Source organism: Letharia lupina (assembly GCF_014066315.1).
Source record: "Letharia lupina isolate WasteWater1 chromosome Unknown contig_9, whole genome shotgun sequence".
In the NCBI taxonomy this organism is placed as follows: domain Eukaryota; kingdom Fungi; phylum Ascomycota; class Lecanoromycetes; order Lecanorales; family Parmeliaceae; genus Letharia; species Letharia lupina.
The window spans coordinates 1,733,767-1,746,368 of record NW_023502978.1 but is presented as its reverse complement, the minus strand read 5'-3'; the positions used below and the strand labels follow the sequence as shown (position 1 = coordinate 1,746,368).

Sequence of the window (12,602 nt, the reverse complement as noted above, 5' to 3'; positions counted from 1 at the left end):
AGGGCTTATTCGAAGCCCACACAGAATTTCGGCAATCACCAAACTCCATTTACAACATCTACGACCGTTAACAGCAACGATGAAGTGTGAGTCGTAATTAGAGGCCTTTCTGACAGCAAATATTAACTGATTCATCCAATCTAGTTCTCAAGGTCGGCCGTGTGGCGATCATCACGCGGGGGAGGTACGCTGGAAAGAAGGTAGCCATCACTGCTAGCAGATCTGGCTCCTCGACGAGCGGATTGAGGTCTGACATTCTATGCTCTTAGGTCGTCATAATTCAACCCCTAGATACCGGTTCCAAGACACATCCTTTTCCTCACGCCCTTGTCGCGGGCATCGAGCGCTACCCCTCCCAGATCACCCGCCGCATGTCAAAGGCTCGTCAAGCGAAACGCAGCAAGGTCAAACCCTTCATCAAGACCATCAATTACAACCATCTGATGCCTACACGATACACGCTGGAATTGGAGGGTCTGAAGGGCGTCGTGACGAATGATACATTCAAGGAGGTCAGTCAGAGGGAAGATGCGAAGAAGACGGTGAAGAAGGCGCTGGAGGAGAGATACACAAGCGGGAAGAACAGGTGGTTCTTTACTCCTTTGAGTAAGTCAAATCATGTTATTTCGCTGCGGAGAGTAATATTGACGGCTCTCAAGGATTTTGAGCGAACAAGCATGGAGAGGTAGTCGCAGCTCGGATATGCTATAGAGATTAAGCATAGCAATGCATCTACGGGGCTCTCTGGAATACGATACTGCTCGATACACAGGCTAGTGATGCTTTGACTCTAATGACAATGATGCGAATACTTGTCCTGTCTTGAGTAGCTGAATCCAGGAACGCTGGAACGCCATTTCCGTGCTGACATGAACCTTCCTGAGCGTTATTCTGAGAGAATTCCTTCAAATCACATTAGCTTTGCCAGCCAACCACTAGGTCTCGTCGCACCGGATCAAGCCAACGTAACAAGGCCAGGTCTGGAAACACATGTCCAAAAGTGCATAGCAATGTAGCATCCTCTTTCTGTCAGATGACCAGAATTAATCACGGAATTCTTCTACACAGGATGGGCTTCTGGAATAAACGCTTGGCAAATCGGCTTAGTTCTGTGTAACAAGACATCACCCAGCATGTCTACCGGCGGAAACAACTTCTCTTCGTCAACGTATTTCACAAGTGAACTAATCATTCTATATTGCATAGAGATGCTGCAAACCATCGTCCAATATTCCGCTCTCGTCTTTCCACACACATTTGGGCGACTCGCGTACTGGCATCTTCTCCTATTTTACGACAATACCGGTTTGCTTGATCTTCAATACATGATTTTCGCAACACTGCCATCTTGCATCTACTTCATCCATTACTTTGCTGCAGCTCGGGACTTTCGCGATGATGACGATGACGAAAGACTTCCAGAGGATCGACCTGGGCCATTCCGTGTTATTCTGGGCTGTTTAAAATACTGGTTCTTGGTGTACAAAGCTTTCGACTTGCTAGCCGCGCTGGACGTCGTGCTCAGAGCGTCAGGATTCTGCGGCAAGGCCATTCTTGCCATAGACTTGTTGATGGAAAGCACCCTGGTTCTCCTGGCAAAGACAATTTTCTTCCTCTTTGTTAGTATTTCCGTCGGCGCAGCACTTGAGGGATTTCCCTTCGTACAATCCGTCATCCTCGATCTCCAGGAAGCATTCTTTGGAAGGAACGAGGTCCCTGCAGACGAAGCGTTTCACGAGGAATAAATCTTTGAAAAGGACGGATGCTTCTGAGGGAGACGGACTCCTTGAAGGGGACGGAACTTTGATGAGGACGTGGTCTTTGAGTAAACGATGTTCGTGCTTCTTATTGCCATCATCCAGCGGACTTCGTACGCCAGATGCTGACGAGAAACAGGATGCTGAAGGTTGACATCCCACTTAACGACACGTACATCTGGGATGCTTACTTTGTTCAGGCTCATACGATCGAGCCTGCATGTCATAATAAATACCTGGATTAGCATGGTACACGACTGCCCATCCGGGGAATTTTCCCTGAGAAGCTTCGCGGGGTAATTGGGAGGTGTCATCAGCCTCGATCTAAGTAATCACAGCTTCGTGATGTCCTCGTCGGGTATGTCGCCCTCCTTTGGCTGCTACTGAATTGAGTCTTACCTGGGCAGAACGGAATATTCTTGAACACAAGAAGACACTGAGGATGACGATGAAGACAAAGTCGCTCAATGACAATACCTTACCTGACTTCAACGGTCATCATCGCCTTGCCCCAAAGCTTTGACCATCTTGAGGTTGATGAAATCTAATGAAATCTACTAGGTACTTTGGCTTGACCGGTCACCGATGTCCCGACATTTCGTTTACCTTAAAGTACCCTGCATGAAATCGGCCCTGTATGCGAAAACAGGCATCTGCACGCGCTAACCCCACATTTTTACCAGCCATTGAGACCCTTGATTGGTTTCCCTAAGGCTGGTGAGATCCAGCCCGCCAGGTCCTGTTTGCTTGGACTTTGGGGCCTCTCACGCTCTCACCAGTTCCACCAGCGCGACTTTTCACTTGCCTCGCGCCTCAATTGAACCTCAAACGGGCAACAGCCATTCTCAGAGCGCCTTCTTTCACACTCACGCCTTCTTTCACACTCGCGCCTTCTTTCACACTCACGCCTTCTGATGTAACCATCTGTCCGGCCACTTGCCTCACAACAGCTCGTTTCCACACGGCTTGTGCCTTCTGATTCCATCTCAACCAAGGAGATCATTTCATCCCTCCCGCCTTCCACTTCCTCATCTCACCGAATTCTTACCACTCAACAACACGCCCACTCGCGCCTTCCAATCCTCGACACATCAGCTTCTTGCGCTTCATCATGCTTCCCCGTGACTTCAACGATTTCGCAGACTCGTCAACCATACTTTTACCACCGCACCATCACCCATTCTTTTCAGCCTCACAGGCCGCCCATTCAAGATCTCTGAAAAATCCTTTCCGGTATCAATCGTTTGTACCAATCATGTCGATGGATCCAACACCCAACCCTATTCCAATCCCAGCCACCGCACCAATCACCATCAATCCCTCCGCCACCTCCAGGAAGCGCACACACGAAGAAATCTCCCCTGAAGACGAGTCAATGGGAGGAGCTCTGCCTTCGTCAAGAACACCCGGGATCAGTCCAACAGCTATCTATGGTGAGGGAATGGCCCGCATCAATCCCCTCACTGGTACCGCTACAACGGCAGAAACCCAGACCGGAACATGGTTTGAAGATCAGCTAGAAATGAAACTGCAGCCGGGTGTGGAGGAGACAGCCGCGCAAATAACGGTTTCAGATGGCGAATTACCTAAACGAAAGGTCCAACGCCGGGATAGCTCCTCCAATGCTGATGTCGCCATGGCCGCAAACCCAACGGAGTCACCAAAAGTCACGGTAGGAGGCCCAAATACCTATCGGTCCAGCCATGAGCTAGGAATCGGATGGACATATGTAGGCGTATACTCCGAATTTGTTGCAATGGCACGGGGATTCAGCCGGTACATTGATAACCACTACCCTCTTACGGACTCGGAGTTATTGTTTGAGAGCAAGAGTTTGGAAGCATATCTGGTCTCATCGAACCAGGGATACTTCTTGTTTGCAGAAGACTTGACGGAAGGGAGACTAGTAGCAAGAACATGGGAGGATACACTGGCGAATCTCCAATCTTCGCCAGTACGGTTCTCGTGGGCACAGCCCCTCTTTGCTGCCAGAACTCCGGATACAGGCCGCGAGAGTGACAACGGTACGGGATCTTCAGCCATGGCAGGGGAAGTGGGAGATATAGATATGGATTGAGCGTTTGCGCACAACCTTAAGGCATGAGCCTATGCATTGACGTCATCTTGGCCTAACACGTTAACAGAACATTGGATTATGAGAGAGAGGAAGCCAAAGGGCCGATGCTTGGTTTGTATGTCAAACCTTCATAGCATTGGTCCAGAAATTGGAGACGGCGTATGGATAGAGATTAGCTTTGCTCATCAACTATTACAGAACCTGCAAATCACTGCATCGAGCCCATGTCAAAACGCAACAATGAATGTTATACTCTACAATGAGCGTTCTTGGAAAAGAGTGATGAGAGCGTTTATTCTAGTCTCAGTAATTCAGACTCACGGCTAGCCGGGGTACCTATGGCCAGCCCTACACTCGTACCTCGCTTCGGGGGTCAATCATATCGCAAGCTTATTACGGTATACCCCTCCCTTAGAGTCTAAGTACGAAACCCCCGAATCGCTATATAGATCGTTAATTTGTATAGGCCTACCGCAATAATCACCCCGTTATCGGGAAATCGCGACTTTCTTTATTTTTTCAGTTATTATTATATAATCTTTTAATATTAATTAAGAGAATAATAAGCCTTTCGAGGTCGCTAAATAAGTATATAAACTTTTTATTATAATCGGATAGCTCGTTATTATCGTATAAGCTTATTCGAATATATATTCTCCGCTAACGATTATAGTATTTATCTTTAATCGATTATTCTTTAATAATTAAATTCTAGATAATAGCGTATTATATTTAGTATTATTAAAAGATTATATAATAAGTCGAATATAATAATTAAATTATAAGTTTAATTATATTACTATCTAATAAAAATCGAGTATTAAAGCTATCCCCTCTATATATATATCTATTAACTTAAAAATATATCACTTAGAAGTTAAAGGGAGTATAAAATATATATCTTAAATAATTTTAACGCGCTTAACGTGTTTAAAATAAATTAAAATAAATAAGAAGATTATAAGAGGCGCTTAGATACGCGATTTTCTCTTCGACGACGATAGCGAGATATTTTCGAATTATATATACTAACCTCTTTATAGCTTATAAATATATTCTTTCTTTTAATAAATACGAAGTTTTAAAATATTTAGCGAACTAATTCTAGAGTAAAGAAAAAAAGTTATATATTTGGTTCCCGGATAGTAGAGAGGAGAATACTAAGCGATATTCGATTAGCTCGTTTATAACGACGACGTAGATCTTCCTATATTTAAAGACGTCTTTTTCTATATTTTATATACCTATAAGAGACTCCGACGTCGTACGAGATATTCTCATTCATCGATATCGCCGCCACCAATATCTGACTTCACATCAAAAGAATAAATTATCTCTACTTCGCTCTCCGCTCTTCTCTCCGCTTCGCTCTTCGCTCTACTCTCCGCTCTACTCTCCGTAAGTCGACTAAAAAATAAAAAAAGATTATAAAAAATGAGGGGAGACTACGGCGTCTAACCGAAGTAATAAACTGACTAACGAGGCCACGGCATTTTTCTAACACGCCGTACCGTCGGTTCGGCGAGTACCATAGCGATTACCTTAAGAATATTTGGAGGAATTCCTATATAGTATCTACGCGTCTATTAAGATGTATAGCGTTTTTAAGTATTAATACCGCTGCTATAGCTAAGTTAGCTAAGTTTTTTAGTGGAATAGAATTAAAAGCTTACTTCTTAATCACTACACTATAGCTTCTAATTTGACGAGGGCCTATTTGACTATTTATTCGACTTTTTTCAAGAATTCCAAAAAAGGCCATATCACGTAGTTGCGCATTTTTGTTAAGGATCATATATACGCAGGGTGTGAATATTACATATCGGGCGATACACCAAAAAATTAAGTCTTGGCAGGGTTTCCTACTCAGACCCACCTCAAGGCCGGTGGGGCCAAGCTGAGACTACGTTTATTCTTGTTGTAAATGTTATGACGAAGTTCAACGGCGGACCGTCCCTCAAAAATCTGATACGATCGACCCCCCTGTCCCCACCAATCCAAACTCTCTAAACCTGTCCTACTATTCAAACATGCCTTTACATCCAGTTTTCAAAGCAGGCAATTCAGCCTTAATAACCGGAGCAGCTTCAGGCATAGGTCTCGCTGTCGCTAAGTTCTGCAATAAACATGGAATGAAGGTCGCCCTCGTCGATCGAAACGCTGAAGCTCTCTCTGAAGCACGCTTACATTTCAACAATGGCATTGACACGCAGATATACGCTATGGACGTCAGTAAAATTGATGAATGGAGAGACTTACGAGTGAAAGTAGAAATGAATTTCGGACAGGTCAGCTTCGTCATGCTGAATGCTGGTATTGGGCTCAAGAGCGGATGGGAGGACACGGAATACTTCCATAAGGTAACCCCAGTATGCAATTACGGCTTCCACTAGTGTACTGATATGCTGGATCACAGATAATGGATACAAACCTCTTCGGTGTCATCAACGGCATTTCCGCCTTCCTCCCCTCCCTCCGCACACAAAGCCAGCCCAGCTCTATCGTCATCACCGGCTCGAAACAAGGCATCACGAATCCGCCTGGCAATCCCGCTTACAACGCTTCCAAAGCTGCTATCAAAAGCCTTGCCGAACATCTTTCATACGACTTGCGCGCTACGCCCACTTCCGTGCACTTGCTCGTTCCAGGGTGGACATTTACAGGACTGACTGGAGGGGGTAAGACGAAGGAGAAGCCGGAGGGAGCATGGGCTCCCGAGCAAGTTGCAGATTACTTGCAGCAGAAAATGGCGGAGGAGGTATTCTATGTGATTTGTCCGGACAATGATGTAACGGTTGAGAAGGATAGGAAGAGAATGCTGTGGAGTGTTGGAGATATTATTAATGAGCGGCCGCCACTGAGTCGGTGGCGAGAGGGATACAAGGATGACGCAGAGGAGTGGATGGCGAAGCAAAAGGTCTGAATGGAAAGAGAGATCATGATGGCTGAAAACATTGCTTCTTGTATTTACTATCCGGTGGATTTCTGGAAGGCAGACAGCACGACAGGAATTGTTACTATCCAGCATCCTTCGAGCTTTTCCGAACATCCCCAGCAAACGCATCATCAGTCCCTGCCCAGCTCTTTGCCATCCTCTGCAACCCCACGGGCAACACACCCAGCCAGGCGATCCACCTCGCATACGCTGGCTCACTCACCACGCCCCCTTCACCTCGGTCAATCATTTCCACGATCTTGATCGCAACCTCTCCAGCCCCAGCAACGGGGCCAAAGAAATTTCTTGACCAGCCTCGAAGCTTAACATTGCCGAACATTTGGGTGTCCAGCTGTCCAGGTGCTACCAATATCGTCTTCACCTGTGGCGCTTCTGACGCCAGTTCGGAGGTCAGAGAAGCGTGGTAGGCAAGCAGAGCGGCTTTGGAGGCGGTATACGCCGAGAGATGTGCAGCACCTAGGTGGCCCAGCACAGAGGAAACCGTCACAATCGTCCCTCCGTGTGATAGTTTCTCCAACACTGGCCGTAGAAAGAGCTTATTCAAATGATAATGACTCAGCGTATTGATCCGAAACGTCCTCTCCACCTCTTCCCCACTCTGCTCCATCAAACCTTTCGCATTGACCACAGCCGCGTTGTTAATCAGCACCGTCGGCGTACCCACATCCTTCATAACCCTCGCCCACATCCTCTCCACTTGCTCATAGTCCCCCACGTCACAGTAATAATACCGCACCCCTTCCTTCTCCTCCCCATCTGCCGGCCCTTTCGCCAGACCTTCAGCCTGAGCCCACCGTGGCGCGACCTCAACGTCCAACACCGCGACCCCGACGCCTCGCAACGCGAAGATCTCAGCCAAACACCCTCCCAGACCGCCAACGCCGCCGGTGATTACGACGACTTCGTCTGCCCACCTGATCTTTCTCGGCGGGCCATACGCAAGCCGGGTGTTCACACCTTGTAAGACCCTGTACAGGCAGACGCCTATTGCGAATGCAGAGGTGAGGATGAAAGAGGTGGAAGTGTAGGGTGCGGCCAGAGCGCGGAGACAGAGCGGTAGGAGGGCGGCGAGGAAGGGGTGGAAGAGGGTGCGGGAGAGGACGTGGGTGAGGAGGTCGATTGTCAGCGGAGATGGGGGGTTTGGGCGGGCGTTGTCGCTACGGGCGATGATTGGTGGGGTGGAGGCCATGCTGTGTGTCGAAAGAGGGTGGGGGGGGGAAATGTCAGCAATGTTTTAGTGTCTTCCTTCAATTTGCTGACATGGTTACTATAAGGTACATATAACGTGCTAACGTCAGCCCTATCCGTCAACTCAGCAAATTCACCTCCAGCAGGAACCTTTCTGATTTGCCGATGTAGTGCGCTTCGAGCCTGCGAGGACAGCCCCTCCGGCAGGAGCCCTCGGAGAGCCCCCGAAGGATCCCCGGGGGGTTAGGGCGGTTTCAGAGGGTCTCCCCTAAGAATCAATCAAGTATCATTCTAGCAGATTCAGTAAGCAATAAAACAATGTATCAATGTAAAGAATTTTATATGAATAATTGTGATCCGAGGGTCGGGGACAAAAGTCGTTGGACACCGATCCCCGCTAAGCCCTACCAAAGTGTCCAACGACTTTTGTCCCCGACCCTCGATCACTAATTACTGGCTAGCCCGCGCCATTAGCACATGTTAGGTGAATATCATACTTTAGTAGTTAGAAACGAGTACGGAGGTCGACATCAAAAGTCCTAGACATGCCAAGACAAGGGTCCAGGTAGGGCTGAGTGCTTAGCATACTTCCAAATTTCATAGATAGTATCATTATTCTTTATTTTAATAAGTATCAATGCTCTATATAATAGCGACGTAGTATATATATACGAAGTGTATATATATGAAGTATAAATATGCGAAGTATATATATAATAGCGATATTAATAGAATATATAATAGCGATAATATTAAAGTACTAATTATAGCGTAAAGAAATAGAGAAAGAGTATAAAGACTTTTAATATATAAGTCTTATTTATATAGTATAATAAATAGAAATCTTCTTATTATTCTCTATCTTAATTATCTTTTATTAATATATTTAATATCTAATATTTAAAGTATTAATTATAATAATAAGACTCGAATTTAAGTACTTACTACTCGTATTTACTAGAATTTATAATCTACTAGAATTTACAATCTATTAGAATTTATAATCTTTAAAATCTAATTCTTATTAATTATTATTTTATAACAATATAATTTAAAACTAGAAAAAAAAGTTAAAAGATATAGAGTATAATTTTTATAATATTTAATTCTTTTTATAATTAAGCTTAAATTATTAAAGTTATATAGTAATATATTAAGATATAATTATCGAAGGTTATTACGCTATTATATAAATCAATTATTATTACCTCGATTTTAAATTTTCTTAAAAATATTAAAATCCCATTTTATATTCTTTTAGATTTTTTTTTCGAATTTTTTATTATAATGTTATGGAATGATAAACTATAAAGATTAAGTTTTAGAGATTATAAATTCTAATAGATTACAAATTCTAGTAAATACGAGTAAGTCTTATTAACTATAAATAAAACGTTATACTATTCGAAAAGATATATTAAGAATTTATAAGAAAGTCGAAAGATAATAGCTATATTATTAAAATTACGAGCTTATTTAAAAGAGAATTTAGAAGTAAATAGAGTAAATATCGAGATATATTACGGAGATAATACGTCTTAAAGATAATAATAAGTATAGAAAAGATCGTAGAGGGGAGTAATATATAATTATACGATAATAATATAACTTCGCTAAGCGAGCTAATGAGTATATACGCAATTATATAAAGTATTATCGTTAAATAAATATAACTATATAGAAAGTACTAAGAATGCCAAGAGTGCCAAGTATTTTAGCGCTGTCTAGAACTTTTGGTGCCGACCTCCGTAAAGGCCTATGAATTAAATTCATAACCATTTTTTTTGATCAGGGCTGTCGAGTAAATTTTGATAAGCGATCTTTGATAAGCGATATCTGAATTCCTTACCTTTAAGTATCTATAAGACTAAATTTAGTAACTCTTTTTTTATCTAAAAGCCTACATTACGTTCTATAATTTAAATAGAAAATCTCAAAAATTTAATAGAAAACAAAAAAGTTATTCTAAAATTAAATAATGTACACCTATTTTTTGATCAGGGCTGTCGAGCGAACTTTGGTAAGCGAACTTTGGTAAACGATATTTAAGCTCCTTACTTTTTAATGATTATAAGATCGAATTTTACAATTCTTTCAGCATTGAATAGCGCAAACTACACTTCATAATTTAAAAAAGAAAAAAGAAATTTCAATAGAAAATAAAAAAGTTATTTCATTTGTGAATAACGTATATCTAATTCTTGATGAGGAGACGCGGGAGGGCTATCGGGCTGACTCAGCTGGTCTAACCAAAGAGCGTAGCGGACCCGAATTTATGATTGGCTGCACATACAAATTCAAGGTTTTTTAGCTCAGCCCTACCTTATTCTTTTATATATACTAATTTTCCCCGTTTTCACATTAGAGGCTATCAAAGTTACTTCTACTTATGAAATAAGTCACTTATTTACCCCTTCAGCCCTATATCAGCCCTATGATAAGTAGAAAAAAAACGACTTCTGAGTTGCTCCTCTGGAGGAGCAACAACACTTCATAAGCTACTTATTTCGTATTCTATTACACGCTCTAGAGTAGCCTTCTACACATATCACGCTATCATGGTTAGCCTAATCCTACAGGCGTCATAGCCAGAAAGAAGCCTAAACGCGCCCTGACAGACGCCTATATCAGCTATCTACTTACCAAGGAGATAACCAAGGCTTTAAATAGCAGCGATTCCAGCCCGTCTGACTTAGAGACGGATCCCGTGATGCAGACAGAAGTCATGATGACTGCGCTGAGGTATTATTGTCGTTGCAATGGCTTTGGGGGGTGTTTTATGTGGCCATAGGCCACTGTTGGAAGGCGTTCTCCGGCCGTTTCTATCCGCCAAGGCCCTATATCGAATGTAGTTAACACGGTATCATTACTACGAGACTATTTAAGAAGAAGAAGAAATAGTTATTATTCATAAGTCGAAATAGATGAGGTGCTGTCAAAGAACTAGTAGCTTATTGCATTTCTACTTATCATAAGTAGAAGTAACTTTGATAGCCCCTATTTATCAATCTTCAATTTTTCTCTACTTTGCGAATTGTTTGATTATGAGATTGTATTAAGACTCTATACTACTCGAATTGAGTTTGCTTAAGCGGTGCAGGCCCAAGCATTCTTGCCCTTGCAACATCGGATTTCCAGACGATAGCTACAGCAATTATTGCAATATTATCAGAAGCTCGAAAAGTGCATTACGACTGGCAAATTCTTGAGCTGGCTCCGGACGGGGCTACCGTTGATCATGTATGAGATCCTGATGACCATGAACGCAGGCGATGCGGCGCCAGATCTGGCTTTCTCAAGAAGCTCCTCGATTTTCCGGCTTCATACTGGTCATCGGAGAACGGCATAGAAAAGAATTGTGGGCGGCTTGACGACATGAACGAGCACCTGAAGTTTTCGGGAGGGAGGATTTTGAGGTAACGAGCGATGCTTGTTCAAGTGGGGATGTTGCGTACGCTGAGAGGAGTCTGATCTGGTTCCAGAAAACTGCCCAAGCGTAGCCTTTCCCATCAACTCAAGGTACATAGACTGCTTGTTTTGATGTCGATCTATAGGGCTAGTAGTGTTGTGTGAAATTCTTGTATAAAACGCTACTTAAACCTACCTGTTGTGTCTAGCTTCCGACGGGAACACCAACTAACGCTTCATTTCTCTTCTATTATGTTAACACGTCCCTTACAATGAAGATCGCTCTGTAGTAATTAATAGGTCTCATCATTACTTACACGTCCTTCACTCTATGTCATACGTAGTTCCCTAAAGACTCTAATAGCAGATAATCTAGCATCTCATGACACGCTTGCTAGATCACGAAGCCATTTAGCGGGTTACACAAAGGTCCTACAAATGGTTTTCTTCAACACAAATCAGTTTCCTCATCCACGTTCTCCCGCGAGCTCAACCTCTTCCATTGCGGACAACGCACAGTGTCAAAGAACGATGATTGTCCTGCTGCAGTATTGACAATATACTCCAATCGAACTCGTTTCGTAGGCCAAGGAGCTGTCACACTAGGCAGGGCCTTCCTGAGGCCTCGAGCACCGATTAGTCGAGGGGAACGGACAGGCCAAGATCAACGGGACTGCTGCCGTCGAACGCCATGCCAGGATCCAAACTGTGGCCAGAGCTTCTCCACGAAGAAGATAGCGGCGGCCCATTATAGGGGAAACATTTGGGTCGATTGCCTCCAAGCAAACAGCGACAGCAATGCGACTATCCAGGGTGTAATAAGAGACTTCTACCACATGACTTGCAAAACCACTATCAGATCGAACGCGCAGGTCAAGATATTCGGATCGTGTGCGCATGTCCCAATTGCGGCGCGAAACTGATGCCTGCAACCTTGAAGGGACACTACCAGCGGAAACATCCTGTTCAGCTGCCCCCTTTCCAGTGCAAGGAACAGGAATGTGATAAGCGCTTCCAATACAAGAGTCAGGCGACAAGATATTATAGACAGACGCATTTAGGTCAAAAGACTACGCGTCTACGACCAAGGAAATGCGACTTTCTAGGATGCGATCGCAGGCTATATGGCCCTTTATCGGAACAAGCATTCAACGCGAATCCAGTGCGACTCGCCAGGGTGTGACCAAGTACTCTCATCTAAGAAGACGTTTACAAG

At 43.8% G+C, this 12,602-nt stretch overlaps 5 protein-coding genes across 5 annotated transcripts; 4 read left to right on the top strand and 1 right to left on the bottom strand.

Moving 5' to 3' along the window:
* Window positions 1–79: 79 nt before the first annotated feature.
* On the top strand, window positions 80–667 carry HO133_011010 (uncharacterized protein; the record flags this gene model as incomplete). Its single annotated transcript, XM_037301859.1, has 4 exons — window positions 80–86; window positions 145–200; window positions 270–606; window positions 660–667. 4 exons carry the CDS (start codon window positions 80–82, stop codon window positions 665–667), a joined length of 408 nt encoding a protein of 135 aa, XP_037153493.1.
* Window positions 668–1,133: 466 nt separating this feature from the next.
* Window positions 1,134–1,745, top strand: HO133_011009 (uncharacterized protein; the record flags this gene model as incomplete). The annotated part of the gene is made up of 1 exon (XM_037301858.1): window positions 1,134–1,745. One exon carries the CDS (start codon window positions 1,134–1,136, stop codon window positions 1,743–1,745), a length of 612 nt encoding a protein of 203 aa, XP_037153492.1.
* Window positions 1,746–3,012: 1,267 nt separating this feature from the next.
* HO133_011008 (uncharacterized protein) lies at window positions 3,013–3,834 on the top strand (the record flags this gene model as incomplete). Its single annotated transcript, XM_037301857.1, has 1 exon — window positions 3,013–3,834. The coding sequence occupies one exon, from the start codon at window positions 3,013–3,015 to the stop codon at window positions 3,832–3,834; it is 822 nt and encodes a 273-aa protein (XP_037153491.1).
* Window positions 3,835–5,864: 2,030 nt separating this feature from the next.
* On the top strand, window positions 5,865–6,757 carry HO133_011007 (uncharacterized protein; the record flags this gene model as incomplete). The annotated part of the gene is made up of 2 exons (XM_037301856.1): window positions 5,865–6,194; window positions 6,251–6,757. The coding sequence occupies 2 exons, from the start codon at window positions 5,865–5,867 to the stop codon at window positions 6,755–6,757; spliced, it is 837 nt and encodes a 278-aa protein (XP_037153490.1).
* A 94-nt stretch (window positions 6,758–6,851) lies between these two features.
* Window positions 6,852–7,979, bottom strand: HO133_011006 (uncharacterized protein; the record flags this gene model as incomplete). Its single annotated transcript, XM_037301855.1, has 1 exon — window positions 6,852–7,979. The coding sequence occupies one exon, from the start codon at window positions 7,977–7,979 to the stop codon at window positions 6,852–6,854; it is 1,128 nt and encodes a 375-aa protein (XP_037153489.1).
* Between the last annotated feature and the right edge of the window lie 4,623 nt (window positions 7,980–12,602).